The sequence below is a fragment of the Coenobita brevimanus genome, chromosome 8 (genome assembly GCF_032717465.1).
Source record: "Coenobita brevimanus isolate Jiangsu-jjx chromosome 8, ASM3271746v2, whole genome shotgun sequence".
In the NCBI taxonomy this organism is placed as follows: Eukaryota; Metazoa; Arthropoda; class Malacostraca; order Decapoda; family Coenobitidae; genus Coenobita; species Coenobita brevimanus.
The window spans coordinates 4,065,772-4,081,159 of NC_136961.1; the positions used below are offsets into that span (position 1 = coordinate 4,065,772).

At 43.1% G+C, this 15,388-nt stretch overlaps 1 protein-coding gene across 1 annotated transcript in view; it reads right to left on the reverse strand.

The window, feature by feature from the left end:
* The window catches only part of LOC145405962 (hemicentin-2-like), a 147,003-nt gene extending 133,811 nt beyond the window's left edge, over positions 1-13,192 (reverse strand). Inside the window, exons 1-2 of the mRNA XM_080277157.1 lie at positions 13,070-13,192; positions 10,121-10,223 (exon numbers count right to left, since the gene is read on the reverse strand). Coding sequence (XP_080133283.1) covers positions 10,121-10,223; positions 13,070-13,192 — 226 coding nt within the window. The remainder of the gene's footprint in view (positions 1-10,120; positions 10,224-13,069) is intronic.
* Between the last annotated feature and the right edge of the window lie 2,196 nt (positions 13,193-15,388).

The window sequence follows — 15,388 nt, forward strand, 5'->3', positions numbered from 1 at the left end:
TATTTTACGCTATTGACCGGGAATCGAACCCTAGACTTCTAGATAGAAGTCAGGCACTGATGCCACTCCACCACGGCGGGTTAAAAAGTTTAGATTACCTGATTTTTTTGACGAACCAGGTAAATCCATTATGAGGGGGGATATATTTCAGTCACATTTGGATTATTTCTCAGCCCCACGCAACTAGGCAAGTGACAAAGCAGTTTTAATCTATCCCAGACACAACATGAGCGTCTTTTTAGGATGAAGAGAACATTCCACGCGTGTGTACAAATGCTTTTTACGCTCTTCACCGGGAATCGAACCCTAGACCTCTAGATAGAAGTCAGGCATTGATGCTATTCCACCACGGCATCATAAAAGCAATCAGCTGATTTTTTTTAACGAACCAGGTACACACGCGTGCAATGTGTGTCTCTCCAACCTATAAAGAGCTCGTGTTGTGTCTGGGATAGATTAAACCTGCTGTCACTTGCCGAGTTGTGTGGGGCTGAGAAATAATCCTAATGTGTTGTGACTGAAATATATCCTTCCATAATGGATTTACCTGGTTCGTCAAAAAAAAAAGAAAAAAAAAAATCAGGTGTTCCCAGCTTTTACCACGCCGTGGTCGAGTGGCATCAGTGCCTGACTTCTATATAGAGTTCTAGGGTTCGATTCTCGGTCAAGAGCATATAAAATATATAGAGAGAGAGGGAGGGAGGGAGAGACAGAGAGAGAGAGGGACTGGGCTCTCACGATCCACCCCCTTGATGAAGTGCTGATTTGGGTGTCTGCCCTTTCCTCTCTTCCTTCCATCCTCTTCTGTCTTTCCTTCAGACTTTCCACTTTCTTCTGCCTATGGGTGACAACACTCTCTCTTCTGTCTTTTTCCTTCATTCTTTCCTCCTCTTCTGCCTATGGGTGACTCTACACTGAGTGGCAAGCCAAATGGTTTCCTGTACACAAAGAAATCATTTGGAGCGGTGGGTGGTAACCATATAACACAAATTATGGCACCTGGTGGTTTACAGAGTAATTAAGGCTCTCCAATCGGATTCAGCCTGTGTAGGTTTATATCCAAGGAATGGTTGGGGTTTATTGCTCACGCAATGCCACTCAAGAATGAGTGAGGCTGGTCACTCAACTTATAAGGCAGGACCTACTTGCCTAGCCCTTGGCTCCTACGCTCCTCATGGGGCTACATAGGACTGGATGATGGATGAATGGATGATTATCTCTCTCTCTCTCTCTCTCTATCTATCTATCTATCTATCTATATATATATATATATATATCACCTCATCTCATTAGCCGTTTGAGTGTCCACTGCAGGACCGGCCCATCCCGACCGAAGTGAGGACGATACAGCCAATGTATCTCTACCAAGTGGCTTAGGCTGTCTGGTAGAGATTGTATGTAGTGTGAGAAATGCTTGTAGGTGTAATTGTTGTGCTGGTGTGGCTTTGGATGTGTGTGTAGTCTGTGAACCAAATGTAATCGGCCCGCGCAAGCCGACTGAGTGCAAACATGCTTTACATTGTGCGATACTGGTTCAACCACAGCACCCCTTGTGTCCGCCAATGCAGTACGTGGCCTGAAGAACGCTCCCAAAGTTTATTACCCTGGTGGGGCGCGAATCCTCGTTCTTCAGTGTATGAAAACGCATACTTTACTACTGTACCACAGAGGCTCCATATATATTTTTAAATTGCCAGACGCCTTAATTCTGTAAGAGATGGCCACAAACTAATCGCCTCCGTGTCGCCCTGTCCCCTGACATTTCACTCTCCTGCTCCCAGCTCACCCCCCCCCCCTTTCTCTCACATACCGTTCCACTCCATCCCCCCATTTCATCCTTGGCCTCCCCCTCCCTCTCGCCCCTTTCACCTTACACACACACACACACACACACACACACACACACACACACACACACACACACACAAATATATATATATATATATATATATATATATATATATATATATATCCATCATCCAATCCTACATTGCTCCAAGAGGAGAGTAGGAGCCCGGGTGTAGGCAGTTGGTTTCGACATTTAAGATGAGAGTGACCAGCCTCACTCATCCCTGAGTGGCATTACATGAGCACTCAACCCCAACCATCCCTTGGATATAAACCTTCACCGGCTCAATCCGACTGGAGCGCTATTTACCCACTAAACCACCAGATGCCAAAATTAGGTTATGTGGTTACCACCCAGCGTAGTAAATGGTTTCCTGGTGTACAGGAAACCATTTGGCTTGTCACTAAGTGTAGAATCACCCACAGGCAGAAGGAAAAGGAAAGAATGAAGGAAAGAAAGACAGAAGAGGGAGTGTAAAGTCACCCGTAGGAAGAAGGACAAGGAAAGAATGAAGGAAAGAAAGACAGAAGAGGATGGAAGGAAAGAAGGATGGAAGAGAGGAAAGGGCAGACACCCGAGAGCAGCAATACATCGAGTGAGTGGATGGTGAACGCCCTCACCTACCACTTTATATATATATATATATATATATATATATATATATATATATATATATATATATATATATATATATATATAAAATGCTAGGAAGAAGGAACCAAAGGCCATGAACCTCCAATACTGTTCCTTCCAAGAAAAAAACATAATACAAATTCAAGATTCGATGATTTCGAGATGCCTGGACACACTGCGTTTGAAAGACTGGAGATCATAGGAAACAGGAAATACAGACAGAGGGAGACAGTTCCAGAGTTTACCTGTTGCATAAATGAAGGACTGGGAATATCGGTTAATTCGTGCATTAGAGCGTTGGACATAAAAGGGATGAGAGTTTGCTGCTAGACGGGTGCTACGCGCCCATCGTAGAAGTGGAGAGATGCAAGCAGACAGTTCAGAGGAGCAGTGACCATTGAAGTAGCGATAGAAAAGAGATAAAGATGCAACAGTTCGGCGAGGAGACAGAGGTTGAAAGGAGCCAGTAACAGGAGGGGAGTTAATGAGACAAGAAGCCTTTGACTCCACCCTATTGAGAAGAGCTGTATATGGGGAGCCTCCCTACACATGAGAGCTGTACTCTACACGGGCAGATAAAACCCGTGTATCAAGTCAACAACTGTGCAGGGGTAAAGAAGGAACGGAGTCGGCCTAGCACACCTAATCTCTTGGAAGCAGATTTTACAAGAGATAAAATATGATCTTTCCAAGACAAGTCGCGAGTGAATGAAACCCCAAGCATGTTCAAGGAAGATGTAGGATTAAGCTGAATATTATTAAACATTAGTGGGTACTCTCGTGGAAGATTTTGTCGGGTAGATAGGTGTAGGAACTGAGTCTTTGATGCACTAAGAACAAGATTATTTTTATCCCAATCGGAAATACGAGCCAAGTCAGACATTAGGTGTGCCATAGCCTCATCCCTTGTTTCTTGAAGTAACTGCTGAGAGGACGTTGTGGGAACCGAATGGAAAGGTGAAGGGTGGATCATCACCGTAAGAGTGGATAGGGTTAGATGTACGGCTTAGAAAATCATTGATGAATAAAAGGAAGAGAGTTGGTGATAGGACAGAGCCCTGAGGAACACCACTGTTGATAGATCTAGATGAAGAACGATGGCCGTCTACAACAGCGGCTATAGAACGACCAGAAAGGAAGCTAGCGATGAAGGCACAGATAGAAGGATAGAAACCGTAAGAGGGCAGTTTAGAAATTAAAGATTTATGCCAGACTCGATCGAAAGCCTTTGAGATGTCAAGTGCAATGGCAAAGCTTTCGCCAAAGTCCCGAAAGGAGGATGGCCAGGAGTCTGAAAGATAGGTGAGAACATCGCCAGTGGAGCGCCCCTGACGGAACCCATACTGACGATCAGAAAAAATGTGATAGGGAAGATGCTTTAAACGTTTTCCATTAAGAATTGATTTAAAAACTTTTGATATACAGGATGTTAAAGCAATTGGACGATAGTTAGAGGGACTGGCTGAATGAGAGCAAACTTCCAGCATGAAGGGATGGTATAAGTTGATAGACAAAGGTGAAAGAGTTTACCTAGGCTGGGTGTAAGCACAGAACCACAGTTCTCGAGGACAACAGGAGGGACCCTTATACCTTGTTAGTATTGAGGCCATTGATGGCAGAAAATACATCAGCTGAAGAAATTTTAATGTCAGCCATGAGGAAGTCTGAGGGGGGAAGTGATGGAGGAACAGCACCGGAATCGTCTGAGGTGAAATTGGAGGAGAAAGTGTGAGCGAAGAGATCTGCTTTATCAGTAGAGGAAATAGCTACAGAACCATCAGAGTAGAAAAGAGGAGGGAAGGATGATGAGGTAAAGTTGTTAGAAAGGTTCTTGGCAAGGTGCCAGAAGGAGCTGGAAGAGTTGAGTTGGAAGGTTGAGAGCACTTAGTATGGATGAAATTATTTTTAGCAGAACGAAGAACAGACTTAGCACGATTCCGGGCAGAAACATAAAAAAAAGATGTTATTCAGGGGTGGGTTGGCTCTAATATCTTTTATAGGCCCTCTCCTTGTTGTGGACAAGCGTAATTAAACCAAGGCTTTCTTGCATCAGTCAAAGGATATGAGGATGGAATGTACAGGGTATGCTTCCATGCCAGAGAGAATAACCTCCGTCATGCGCAAGGCACACTTAGATGGCTCCCGGCCATAGAAGCAATAATCATTCCATGGAAAATCAAAGAATTACTGCCTGAAGGCCCCCCAGTTTGCAGCTCCAAAGTGCCACAGTCTACATTTCTTTGGAGGGTCTACAGGCTGTACTGGAGCGATAGGACAGGTTAAGGTAATTAGGCAGTGATCGGAGAAGCCCAACGGAGAGGAAAGATTAACAGTGCAAGCCGATGGATTAGTCGTAAGGAAGAAATTAAGTATGTTGGAGCTCTCTCCAAGGTGGCCAGGGATACGGATAGGATGCTGTACATGCTGCTCTAGGTCATTAAGGATAGAAAAGATGTAGGCTTGTTCACCAGGTGGATCAGTGAAAGGAAAGGAGAGCTAAAGTTGGTGGTGAACATTGAAATCTCCTAGAATGGAGATTTCTGTGAAAGGAGAAATGGATAGAATGTGTTCCATTGTAGAAGTAAGATAGTCAAAGAATTTTTGATAGTCAGTTGAATTAGGAGATAAGTAAACAGCGCAGATATATTTAGTCAGAGAATGACAGGAAAGCCGAAGCCAGAGAATAGAGAATTCAGAAGAATCAAGTTCAGGAACACGAGAGCAAGATAAGTCGTTGCGTATATATACACAACAGCCACTTTTGGCTTTGAAATGAGTATAGAGAAAGTAGGAGGATACAGAAAAGGGTTTGCTGTCAGTTGCCTCAGACAGCTGAGTCTCAATTATGAAAAGGTGAGGTTTAGAGGAGGAGAGGTGGTATTCGACAGAGAAAAAGTTAAAAGGAAAGGCCGCGAAGGTTGCAGAAATGAAGAAATGAGTCAAACTGTGGTTCCAGGCAGCTCGAGTCGTCACCGGGAGATAGGCGGATGGTGGGGGCATTTATGGTCCCCCCCACTCCGGGGACTGTGAGGCTTTGTTCAAAGATGCCATAAATTGTTTCCATTTGGAAAAGGAAGTGTAGTGTGTACTGTTCATGTAGTTTGGTGTTAACAGTTAGAGAAACTTGTATTGGAGAGCATGCTGGCCTATATATATATATATATATATATATATATATATATATATTGCCAGACGCCTCAATCCCGTTTGGGGTGGCCACAAACAAATCGCCTCCACGTCGCCATGTCCCCCGCCATTTCACTGCCCTGCTCCCAACTCACACACCCCTCTCTCATATACCTCTCCACACCATCCCTCCATCTCATCCTCGGCCTCCCCCTCCCTCTTCCCCCCTCCACCTCACTCACATACACTCTCTTTGTCAGTCTTTCACCCTCCATCCTATCCACATGGCCAAACCACCTCAGTGTGTTCCTCATAACACTTCCTATCACATCCACATCCACACCACAACGCTCCTTTATATCCTCATTCGTCAGCCTGTCTCTCCATGTGACTCCACAGGCTCCTCTTAAATAACTCATTTCCACTGCTCTCGCTCTTGACTTGTGTCCTTCCAACAATGTCCAAGCTTCACTTCCGAACGTTAGAGTTGGTATCACAATACTGTCATGTAGTAACTTTTTCACTTCCATGCTCACTTCCCTGTTTCTTATCACTGCTTTCAAAGAACCAGCAACCTTTCTTCCCTGCTGTACCCTTTCAAGCACTTCACCCTCCAAACCTCCATCCTTAATCATCACACTACCCAAGTACTTAAACGTACTCACATTTTCCAATTCCTCACCATCCAACCTCGCTGTACATTCACTGACTTCACCTCTCTCAAAGACCATCACTTTACTCATCCCTACATTCACTTTTAGATTCCTTTTCTTGCACACTCTCTCAAACTCATCCACCAAGCCTTGCAGCTCCCCTTCGTCTTCACTCAACAACACAGTATCATCTGCAAACAACAGTACAGGGAGTTTCCAAACACTATCCTCTCTCACCAGGGCCACTCCAACATCCACTACCCTACCTTGGACCTCTTTTATTACCCCGTCCATGAACAGATCGAACAACCATGGAGACATGACACATCCCTGTTTCAGCCCAACCTCCAAAGAGAAAAATTCACTTAGTTCACCATCCACACGCACTGCAGCCTTAGCACCATCATACATACTCTTCACAGCATTCAACAACTTTCCATCTACTCTATATATTCTTAACACTTTCCACAATCCTTGTCTATCCACCCTGTCATATGCTTTCTCCAAATCCATGAAAGCTGCATATAACTTCTTTCTCTTCTCTAGAAACTTTTCCACTAAAGATCTAAGAATGAATATCTGATCTACACAACCTCTTCCCTTCCTAAAGCCTCCCTGTTCTTCTCCAACTAATTCCTCTGTTCTTTCTCTAACTTTTACAACAAGTATCCTACCATACACTTTTCCTATTATACTAAGAAGACAAATGCCCCTATGATTACCACACACTTCTTTTTCCCCTTTTCCTTTGTACAAGTTTTTTTTTTTTTTTTTTTTTTAATGTGTCCGACTCTGGGCATAGGCTTCACAGCCTGGTATCAAGGCCCAGCAGTCCTCCTACATACCATACACCTTTACATGTCACTACTTCGGCGCTAACACCCACCGTCCATATTGAATACATGCTAAGTGAATAATTATACCTGACTTCCAATCCTCCGGGACTCTACCTTCCTCCCAGGCCAATCTGCACATCTTCCACATCCATTCTACTACTATCTCTCCCCCATGCTTCAGCATTTCACCACACACTCCATCAATTCCTGGGGCTTTCCCCAATTTAACTTTCTTGATTGCTTCCACAACTTCTATCCTGCTGATTTCTTCCTGTCTTCTCACCTCCCTCCTTCTCCCAGCCATTCCCCAGCCACTTAACGAATTACAAATGGATGGAAAGCTTTCGGTAAACACAGAGACATTATGAAAAGTAGCTTGCCACCATGTATGAAACAATAGCATATAACGAATGTATAATTCCAGCTATGACGTATGGTTGCGAGACCTGGAAACCGACAATATCGATGGAAAATAAATTTATCCTTCTCAAAGAGCAATGGAAAGGTCAATATTGAAAATACTTTAAGAGACAGGAAAAGACCAACTTGGGTGAGAGAGTAGACTAAAGTCAGAGAGAGTTATAAAAGAACAGAAATGGAGGTGGGCAGGCCATGTAGCAAGAATAAAGGTAAACGATGGAGCAAGAGGCTGACTGACTGGACACCAGGAAATTGTAAGGGTTGCAGAAAAAGGCCAGACAGGAGGTGGATTGACGAGACAGAGAAATATTCAGGGAACACTTGGCAAAAATTGATTCAGTCCAGGAATTCGTGTAGAAGGCTGAGGGAGGCCTTTGTTCAGCAGTGGACTTGTAATGGCTGATGATGATGATGATGACGATATATATATATATATATATATATATATATATATATATATATATATATATATATATATATATATATATATATATATATGAACACAGTCCCCCTCAACCTTCTACATCAGCGGTTCCCAACACGGGGGTAATTTTATTCCCCAAGCGTAATATGGCAATCTGTTGGGGGTAATGGATAGGTGAAAGAAAAGGAAAGTCGAGGAAGTCGGGGAACCGAGAAAACAGTGCGACACCTGGCAGCAGGATATTGTATAATGTATGTTATATAAATCACCAAATATATATATCAGGAAACATACACCGGCTTAATGTAAACCTAGTAAGTAATAATGTTAAATATAATATCAATAGCTAATAAAATATATTAAAAAGAAATCTGAAAATTGCAGCTATGTGTGCGGCAGGCCGTGAGTGTTTGACAGATATGCTTCGGGACACGACCAGTCACTCAACAAACCTAAGAATGACGTGTCCATTACGTGATTAGTCAGCTCACTCAACTACCTGAGCCTGCATCACACTGCCAGTTTCTTAGTGAAGAGCAGCTGAAGTGCACATAAGCTGGTATGTATGTGTATTGTCCAGTATAGTTAGCTATACTGGACTCGCTTAGATGTAGAAAACGATGCCAAGCTGGCACTCTCAACCACGAAGCCAATAATTCCCCAACTAGCCGCTAAGATGTAACTCCAGCCGGGCCTCTGGCTGACTGTGTGTTGATAATACATATGTGTAATGTTGAAAGACAATAAAATAATATATAATACCGAGGGTTCTAACCTAAGCATTGAATATGAATTTCAACACCGTTTCATGACTGGGGATAACAGGCTTGATGTACGACATTAAATTGGGTAACGAGCCGAAAAAAGGTTGGGAACCACTGTTCTACACGAATTCCTTGACTGAGCCAATCTCTGCATCGTTTTGCCTGCAAACGTCTCTATTTCATCTTTCCACCTCCTCTCTGGCCTTTTCTCCTGTGCTTACAATCTCTTCGAGTCCAATCGGTCAGCCTCTTTCTCCGTCAGTTATCCCTTTTTCTTGTTACCTGACTTGTTCACCTCCATTTCTGTTATTTTATAACTTATGTCTGCTCTCTCACCCAAGTTGATCTTCTCGGTCTCTTAATGATGCTCCCATAATCAAGATCGAGAAAAAACCAGGTCCGCGCATATGCACATTTCCATTAGATCAAGCGGAGGATTTTTCTCTATCTCGCTCTCTCTGGTTTTCTGTTTATAATTCAGCGGGAACTATACTATTTGTGATGTAGGATTCAACTATATATATATATATAATATATATATATATATATAATAGCCTAACTCCATCTCCCAATCTCCTTGATTATCTTCCTCTGTTCTTTTCAGTTACTAAGTAAGCATAAGAGATTACACTTTACTCGATTTGCCATACCCTGATTTGACGGATTTCTGATTTGCCTGTCACTTGGAGAGAGAAAAAGAGGCTGTATGACTTCTTCACTTAAGGACCATAAAGATGTGTATGTCTCTTTAATCATCCTCCTTCTCACCCTCTTGGCCACCCTCCGTGAAGGGAGAAGGGACGCATGTTTGATAGTTCTCAGCATATTTATCCAATTTTTCTTATAATTCTTTCACTCACACACACACACACAAGGTAGGGAAGGAGGGATGGGAGGTAAGAAGGTATGAGAGAGAGAGAGTTGATGATTCTACACACACACACACACACACACACACATACACACACACACACACACACACACACATACACACACACACACACACACACACACACAAGGGGGATGCAAGTACATTAGGGCAAAAGTTGGGGGAGCCTTGTGTCTGTTGGGGGGGGGGCGCATTTGCAGTTGTCGGACCGGCCTTCCCCCCATTTAATACTTATACACTTACCTTCCCTACTCAAATTTGTATTACAATGGGAAATTACCTGTAGAACCTCATTTTTTTATGGGGGGGGGTAGAATGACGTAGTTTTTTTTTTTTTTTTTTTATCCTCTGGCATTTCCAAGATATTGCCTTTTGACACACACACACACATGGTTATCATCGACTATTCATATTTTAGTAAGGCAAAATTAGGTAGGCTATATGGTAGGTACACTGTAATAGTAATACTATAACAAGGGCATAGGCTAGCCAGGAAAATGAATAGGGGGGGGGGCAAGAAGTATACCCGCGGCGGAGGACGCACCGTCGGCCAGCCCGTACGGTTTCCTATGACTAACTGATATGTTGCTTGCCTCCGCGCCTTTTATACGTCCTCCGCTACCCGTCACCTGCGCACAAGCCAAAATGAGTCGAGAAATGCGTTGACCTGGTGTTTTTTCGATCTTGCCCATAATTTACCTTTCCACTGCTCTTTGAGAACGAATTAGTTTATTTTCCTTCGATTTTGTCTGTTTCCAGGTCTCACAACCGTGCGTTATATCTGGAATTACTCGTACACATTCGTTATATACTTTTTGATTTATATATTCTGGCATACTACTTTTCGTGTCTATGTTTACCGAAAGCTTCCTGTCAATTGCAATGCGTCTTATATTTCACTACAATGGTCTTTCGTTAGGTTTAGCATTTGCTCTAAGTAATTGTGCTTCTCGACTTCTTCAAGAATTGCTTCGCTTATTCTGATGACGCTGTTTGGTGTATTCTGATTAAACAGTTTTACTCCTGTTCACCTTCAGCCCTACGTTGAGACTTTCACTTCTTAGGTCATGTAACATTACTAGCAATGTCTCTGCTGTCTCTGTGATTAGACAATGTTATCTGCAAATCTTAAATGGTGTAGGTTTTATTAATCTATGTGTGCTCCATTTCTCTCCCAGTCCAGCTTTCTGAAAATACGTTCTTAGCACGCTGTACATAACGGTGAAACTGTATCTCCCTGACGCACGCCAATCTCAGTCTTAATGTTTTCCGAGTCCTCATATTTTGTTTCCGTGCAGTTTTGCAATGTTCTCGTTTACTCTTTGTTCTTGCAACGAATTTATAATTGGTATGTGCACCACTGGGTCCAAAGCCTTTTCGTAATCAGCAGAACCTAAGCACAATGGATTATTCCGTTCTTTAGTTTTCTCATTTTGCTGATTCACTGTGTGTAGATGATCAGTAGTCGAATACCCGACTCGGAATCCTGCCTGTTCACGAGGTGGGTTTTCTTCCAAAATTGTTATTCTGTTCGTAATGACTTTATTGAAGAGTTTGTAAATATCTGGCAATAAACTAACGGGTCGTTAGTTACTAAGATCTTTTTGAGATGCCTTTTTTGTAAAGCAAAATAACTATTACATTACACTAAGTTTTGGGAATTTTCTTCTTATTTACATACTGAACAAATAAGTGGGCGATCCTGTTTTGTACTTCTACTCCTGAATCCGACAGTTAATCTGCTACTGTTCCATTATATCCTGGGGCCTTCTCTCTTTTAATACATTTAAGAGAAATTTTATGCTTGCTTCGTATCGTGTTACCTTAGGTACTTCACTTGTGTCAACTGAAAAGTTAGCTATTGGTACTACAGTCTTTGATGCATACAGTTCGTTGTAAAATTCTTCAAACCATCACTCTCCTATCTCTCCATTTAATTACGTCACCGTTTTTGTTTTTCAGTGCTAATTATACAATGTTGCTTTATATCTATCTATCTATCTATCTATATATATATATATATATATATATATATATATATATATATATATATATATGGGGCCTCTGTGGTACAGTGGTAAAGTGTGCGTTTTCGTGCACTGGAGAGCGAGGGTTCGCGCCCCGCCAGGGTAAAAATCTTTGGGAGCGTTCTCCTGGCCACTTACTGCTTGGCTGACATCAGGGGTGCTGTGGCTGAACCAGTGTCGCATACCATAAAGTATGGTTGCACCCAGTGGGCTTGCGCGTGCCGATTACACTTGGTTCACAGACTACACACACATCCAAAGCCACTCCAACACTACAATTACAAGCACTTCACACCCTACATACTGTCTCTGCCAGACAGCCTAAGCCACTTGGTAGAGATACATTGGCTGTATCGTCCCCACTTCGGTTGGGATAGGCCGGTCCCGCAGTGGATACTCAAACGGCTGATGATAAGATATATATATATATATATGTTTATTATACATCATACATACATCATCCAATCCTATGTTGCCTCATGAGGAGCGTAGGAGACCGGGGCATTTAAGATGAGAATGAGCAGCATCACTCATCCCTGACTAGCATTACGTCAGCAATAAACCTCAACCATCCTTTGGATATAAACATACACAGGCTCAATCCGATTGGAGTGCCTTAATCACTCACTAAACCACCAGGCGCCATAGTTTGGTTATGTGGTTACCACTCAGCGTTGTAAATGGTTTCCTGGTATACAGGAAACGATTTGGTTTGTCATTCAGTGCTGAGTCACCCATAGACAGAAGGAAGAGGAAAGAAAGAAGGAAAGACGGACAGAAGAGGAAGGAAGGAAGGAATGAAGGAAGAGATGAAAGGGAAATCACCCGAGAGCAGCACTACATCGGGTGAGTTGATGGTGAGCATTCCCACCTACCACCATATATATATATATATATATATATATATATATATATATATATATATATATATATATATATATATATATATATATATATACACACAATATTAGGGTTTGTTCTGGGTAGGAGAGAAAACTCAGAGTAAGAATTTCTATGGTCTCACCACCTAAATTTTTTACACTTGATGATGAAAAGTGTGCAACCAAAAATCATTCGTTTCAGATACTATTTAGGGGTCACCCTGGACACCGAAAGTTCTGACAAAAGTACATATGCTAAAAAGTTATAGTACAATCATAGAAATTCACACTCAAACTTTCCTCTTAGTAAGAAATCCCTTGGCAGGGTTAGGAAACCCATGATAGGTGTCTGCTACAACACGGAGAAGGAATTGGGGCTCTCTTCCCCTTTGGTGAGCTTCTTGTTCAGCTCCTTTATGAGGGCCACAGCTCGCTCAGCCCTACGGGTATCATTGACGAGGGGGGTTGTAGACTGTATCACGAGGTTGAGTGTAAGCTTCATTCTCTGTCCAGGAAATGGGGTCAGACTGAAAAAAGTTATCGGGAAGGCCAAGTCTCGAAAGGAACCAGGAATGTCGTAGTGTTGATGGTTGCCAGGCCATCCAAGGCATCTCCGGCAAAAGCGGTTTCTGGTATTCGAGGTCTCTTCGGTGGTGACTCTGGGGCTTCCCAAGGGAGTGCCAGCACCATCCGGCGCTATGTGTCAATAGTGATCCTGTCATCGAAGAAAGCAACACCAACTTCTTCCTCCGAAAGGCACCATTGATGAGAGCCCAGCTTCTTTGTGGTGGCTTCAGGGATTTTCTTGCTGGGATACTTGATGAGTTGCTGCATCAAGATCCAGTCACTGAAGGGAGTTTGAGCCAAAAATGGAGCTGAAACCCAGGCCTTCAAGTAGATGAGGACGAAAATGAGTGACAGATCTCGCACTCCGTGCTCTACTGCCTTTGTGATCTGAAGCTGGCTCCAGAAGAGATAGAGCTTCTAGGAGTATATAACTTTCGCCATCCATAGAGCACGGTGTACTGCTCCTGGAGCCCGAGAATGCACGCCCTTCATCGGAGTCCCGCCGAGAAAGATAATGAACAGGTGCAAAAACTCTTGATAATCATCTCGTACTTGGTTTGACTCGGACATGGAAAAGCAAAGGAGGTCTTTCGTCACTTCAGCAATTGCTGCCTTGGCTACCTCATCAGTGTCTGTGATTTCAAACTTTGCTTGATCTATTTCCAGTGGTCTCCGAATCTCTTGAAGAGCAAAACATCTGGTCCCGTTGAAGTGGTCCCCATGGTGGCTTCAAATGCCGCTCCTATAGTCAACTCCATCACATGGTGTCGACAGGCAAGGTAAAGTTAATCTTGTCTGATATTTTTTTGAAGGATAGCACAGGTTCCTCCACGCTGGCACGTGTTCAGTGCCGTAATGTCAAAGTACATGGAACTGATCTGCTGGGCTAGGCATGGTCATCACGGCACTCCATGATGGCGTGGGCTTGGGCTTCTGCTGTTCCAGAAGGAAGCTTTGGCATTCCCAACAGTTGTTCTATCCCGAAGCCAGACACCAAAATCGGAAGACGGTCCACATGTTCCTTTGAAGTAAGATCTGTAAGTTTTCCATCCCAGTGCACCATCAATTTCTTTTTTCCTTTGATCTTACTCTTCAGTTCTTGAGCCCTTTGGCCACGAAACTGTGCCTGTTGGCTGTGTATGGTTGATAGATTGATGTTCAATAGATTGATGTTCAATTCATGACCTAAACTGACAACAGTCGCCATCAGAAGATACATTGCCTTGCGGGAGGATAAGTTTGTTCATTCAAGAGCGGCTGATAAGTCCTTTGTCATAATATTCCTCACCGTTTGTCGTATTCGAGGAAAAGGGTCATTTGTAGGTGAAGTGATGTGGATGGTCCAGCACAGGCTCCTTCAATCTTTGTCTCATCATCAGAACTGGATGAGGAGGACTCCAAGATGATTTTCTCGGCAGTGGCCTCCATCTCATGCTTGGAACGCTTTCTCAACTTCTCAGTAGTTTCCTCCCGTTGTTGTTGAGCCTTGACTTTTTTTTTGGTGAATCATGTCGAGTTCTCCTATGCTTCCAGGACGACTTTTCTGGTGCTGAAGAAGGAGAAATTCCAAGTCATCTCGATGAGATACATGTAAATAAATCTTCGATGGTTCAGAGCATAGGGCAACAACAATGGGCGACAAGTGGCTAAAACATTGCTGCTCCAGAGCAACCAGTAAATTTCATCCAAATGAAATGAAAATCGATGTGCCTTGTTTTTGTAAGGAATGGAACAAAAGCAGGGGGTGAAACAAAGAAATATCGAAATTTTATTTTTAAGACACACCCCCTGGGGGTAGGGGGGTTTCAAGAATACTCCCCCAGTATCCCTGCTTGTCGTACGAGGCGACTAAAAGGGTTGGTGGTGGGTTAGTGCCCCACCCCGTAAAAAGAACTAACTAAAAAAGCAAATAAAGCGCCTCGGACCCGGACGGACCATACGTTGACGACTAAGGAACGGACAAAGGACATTCTGAGGGTAGGAACGTGGAATGTGAGAGGAGTGAATGATGAAGTGAAAGAGAGCGAGATTGTCCAGGTGCTTGAGGATGCAAAAGTGGATATATGTGGATTGACTGAAACTAAATGGAAAGGTGAAAGGATGAGAGAATGGGAATACGGTGTAGTTATATGTGCGGGAGTCAGTGAGAATGAGAGGGCAAGAGAGGGAGTATGTCTGATGATAAGCAAGAAGTGGAAGGAGAATATAAGAGAGTATGGAACAGTGGGTGCAAGGATTGTATGGGTGAGGATGAAAGTAGGTATACAAGCATGGGCGATTGTATGTGTGTATGCTCCAACAGAGGATCGAGTGGCAAGA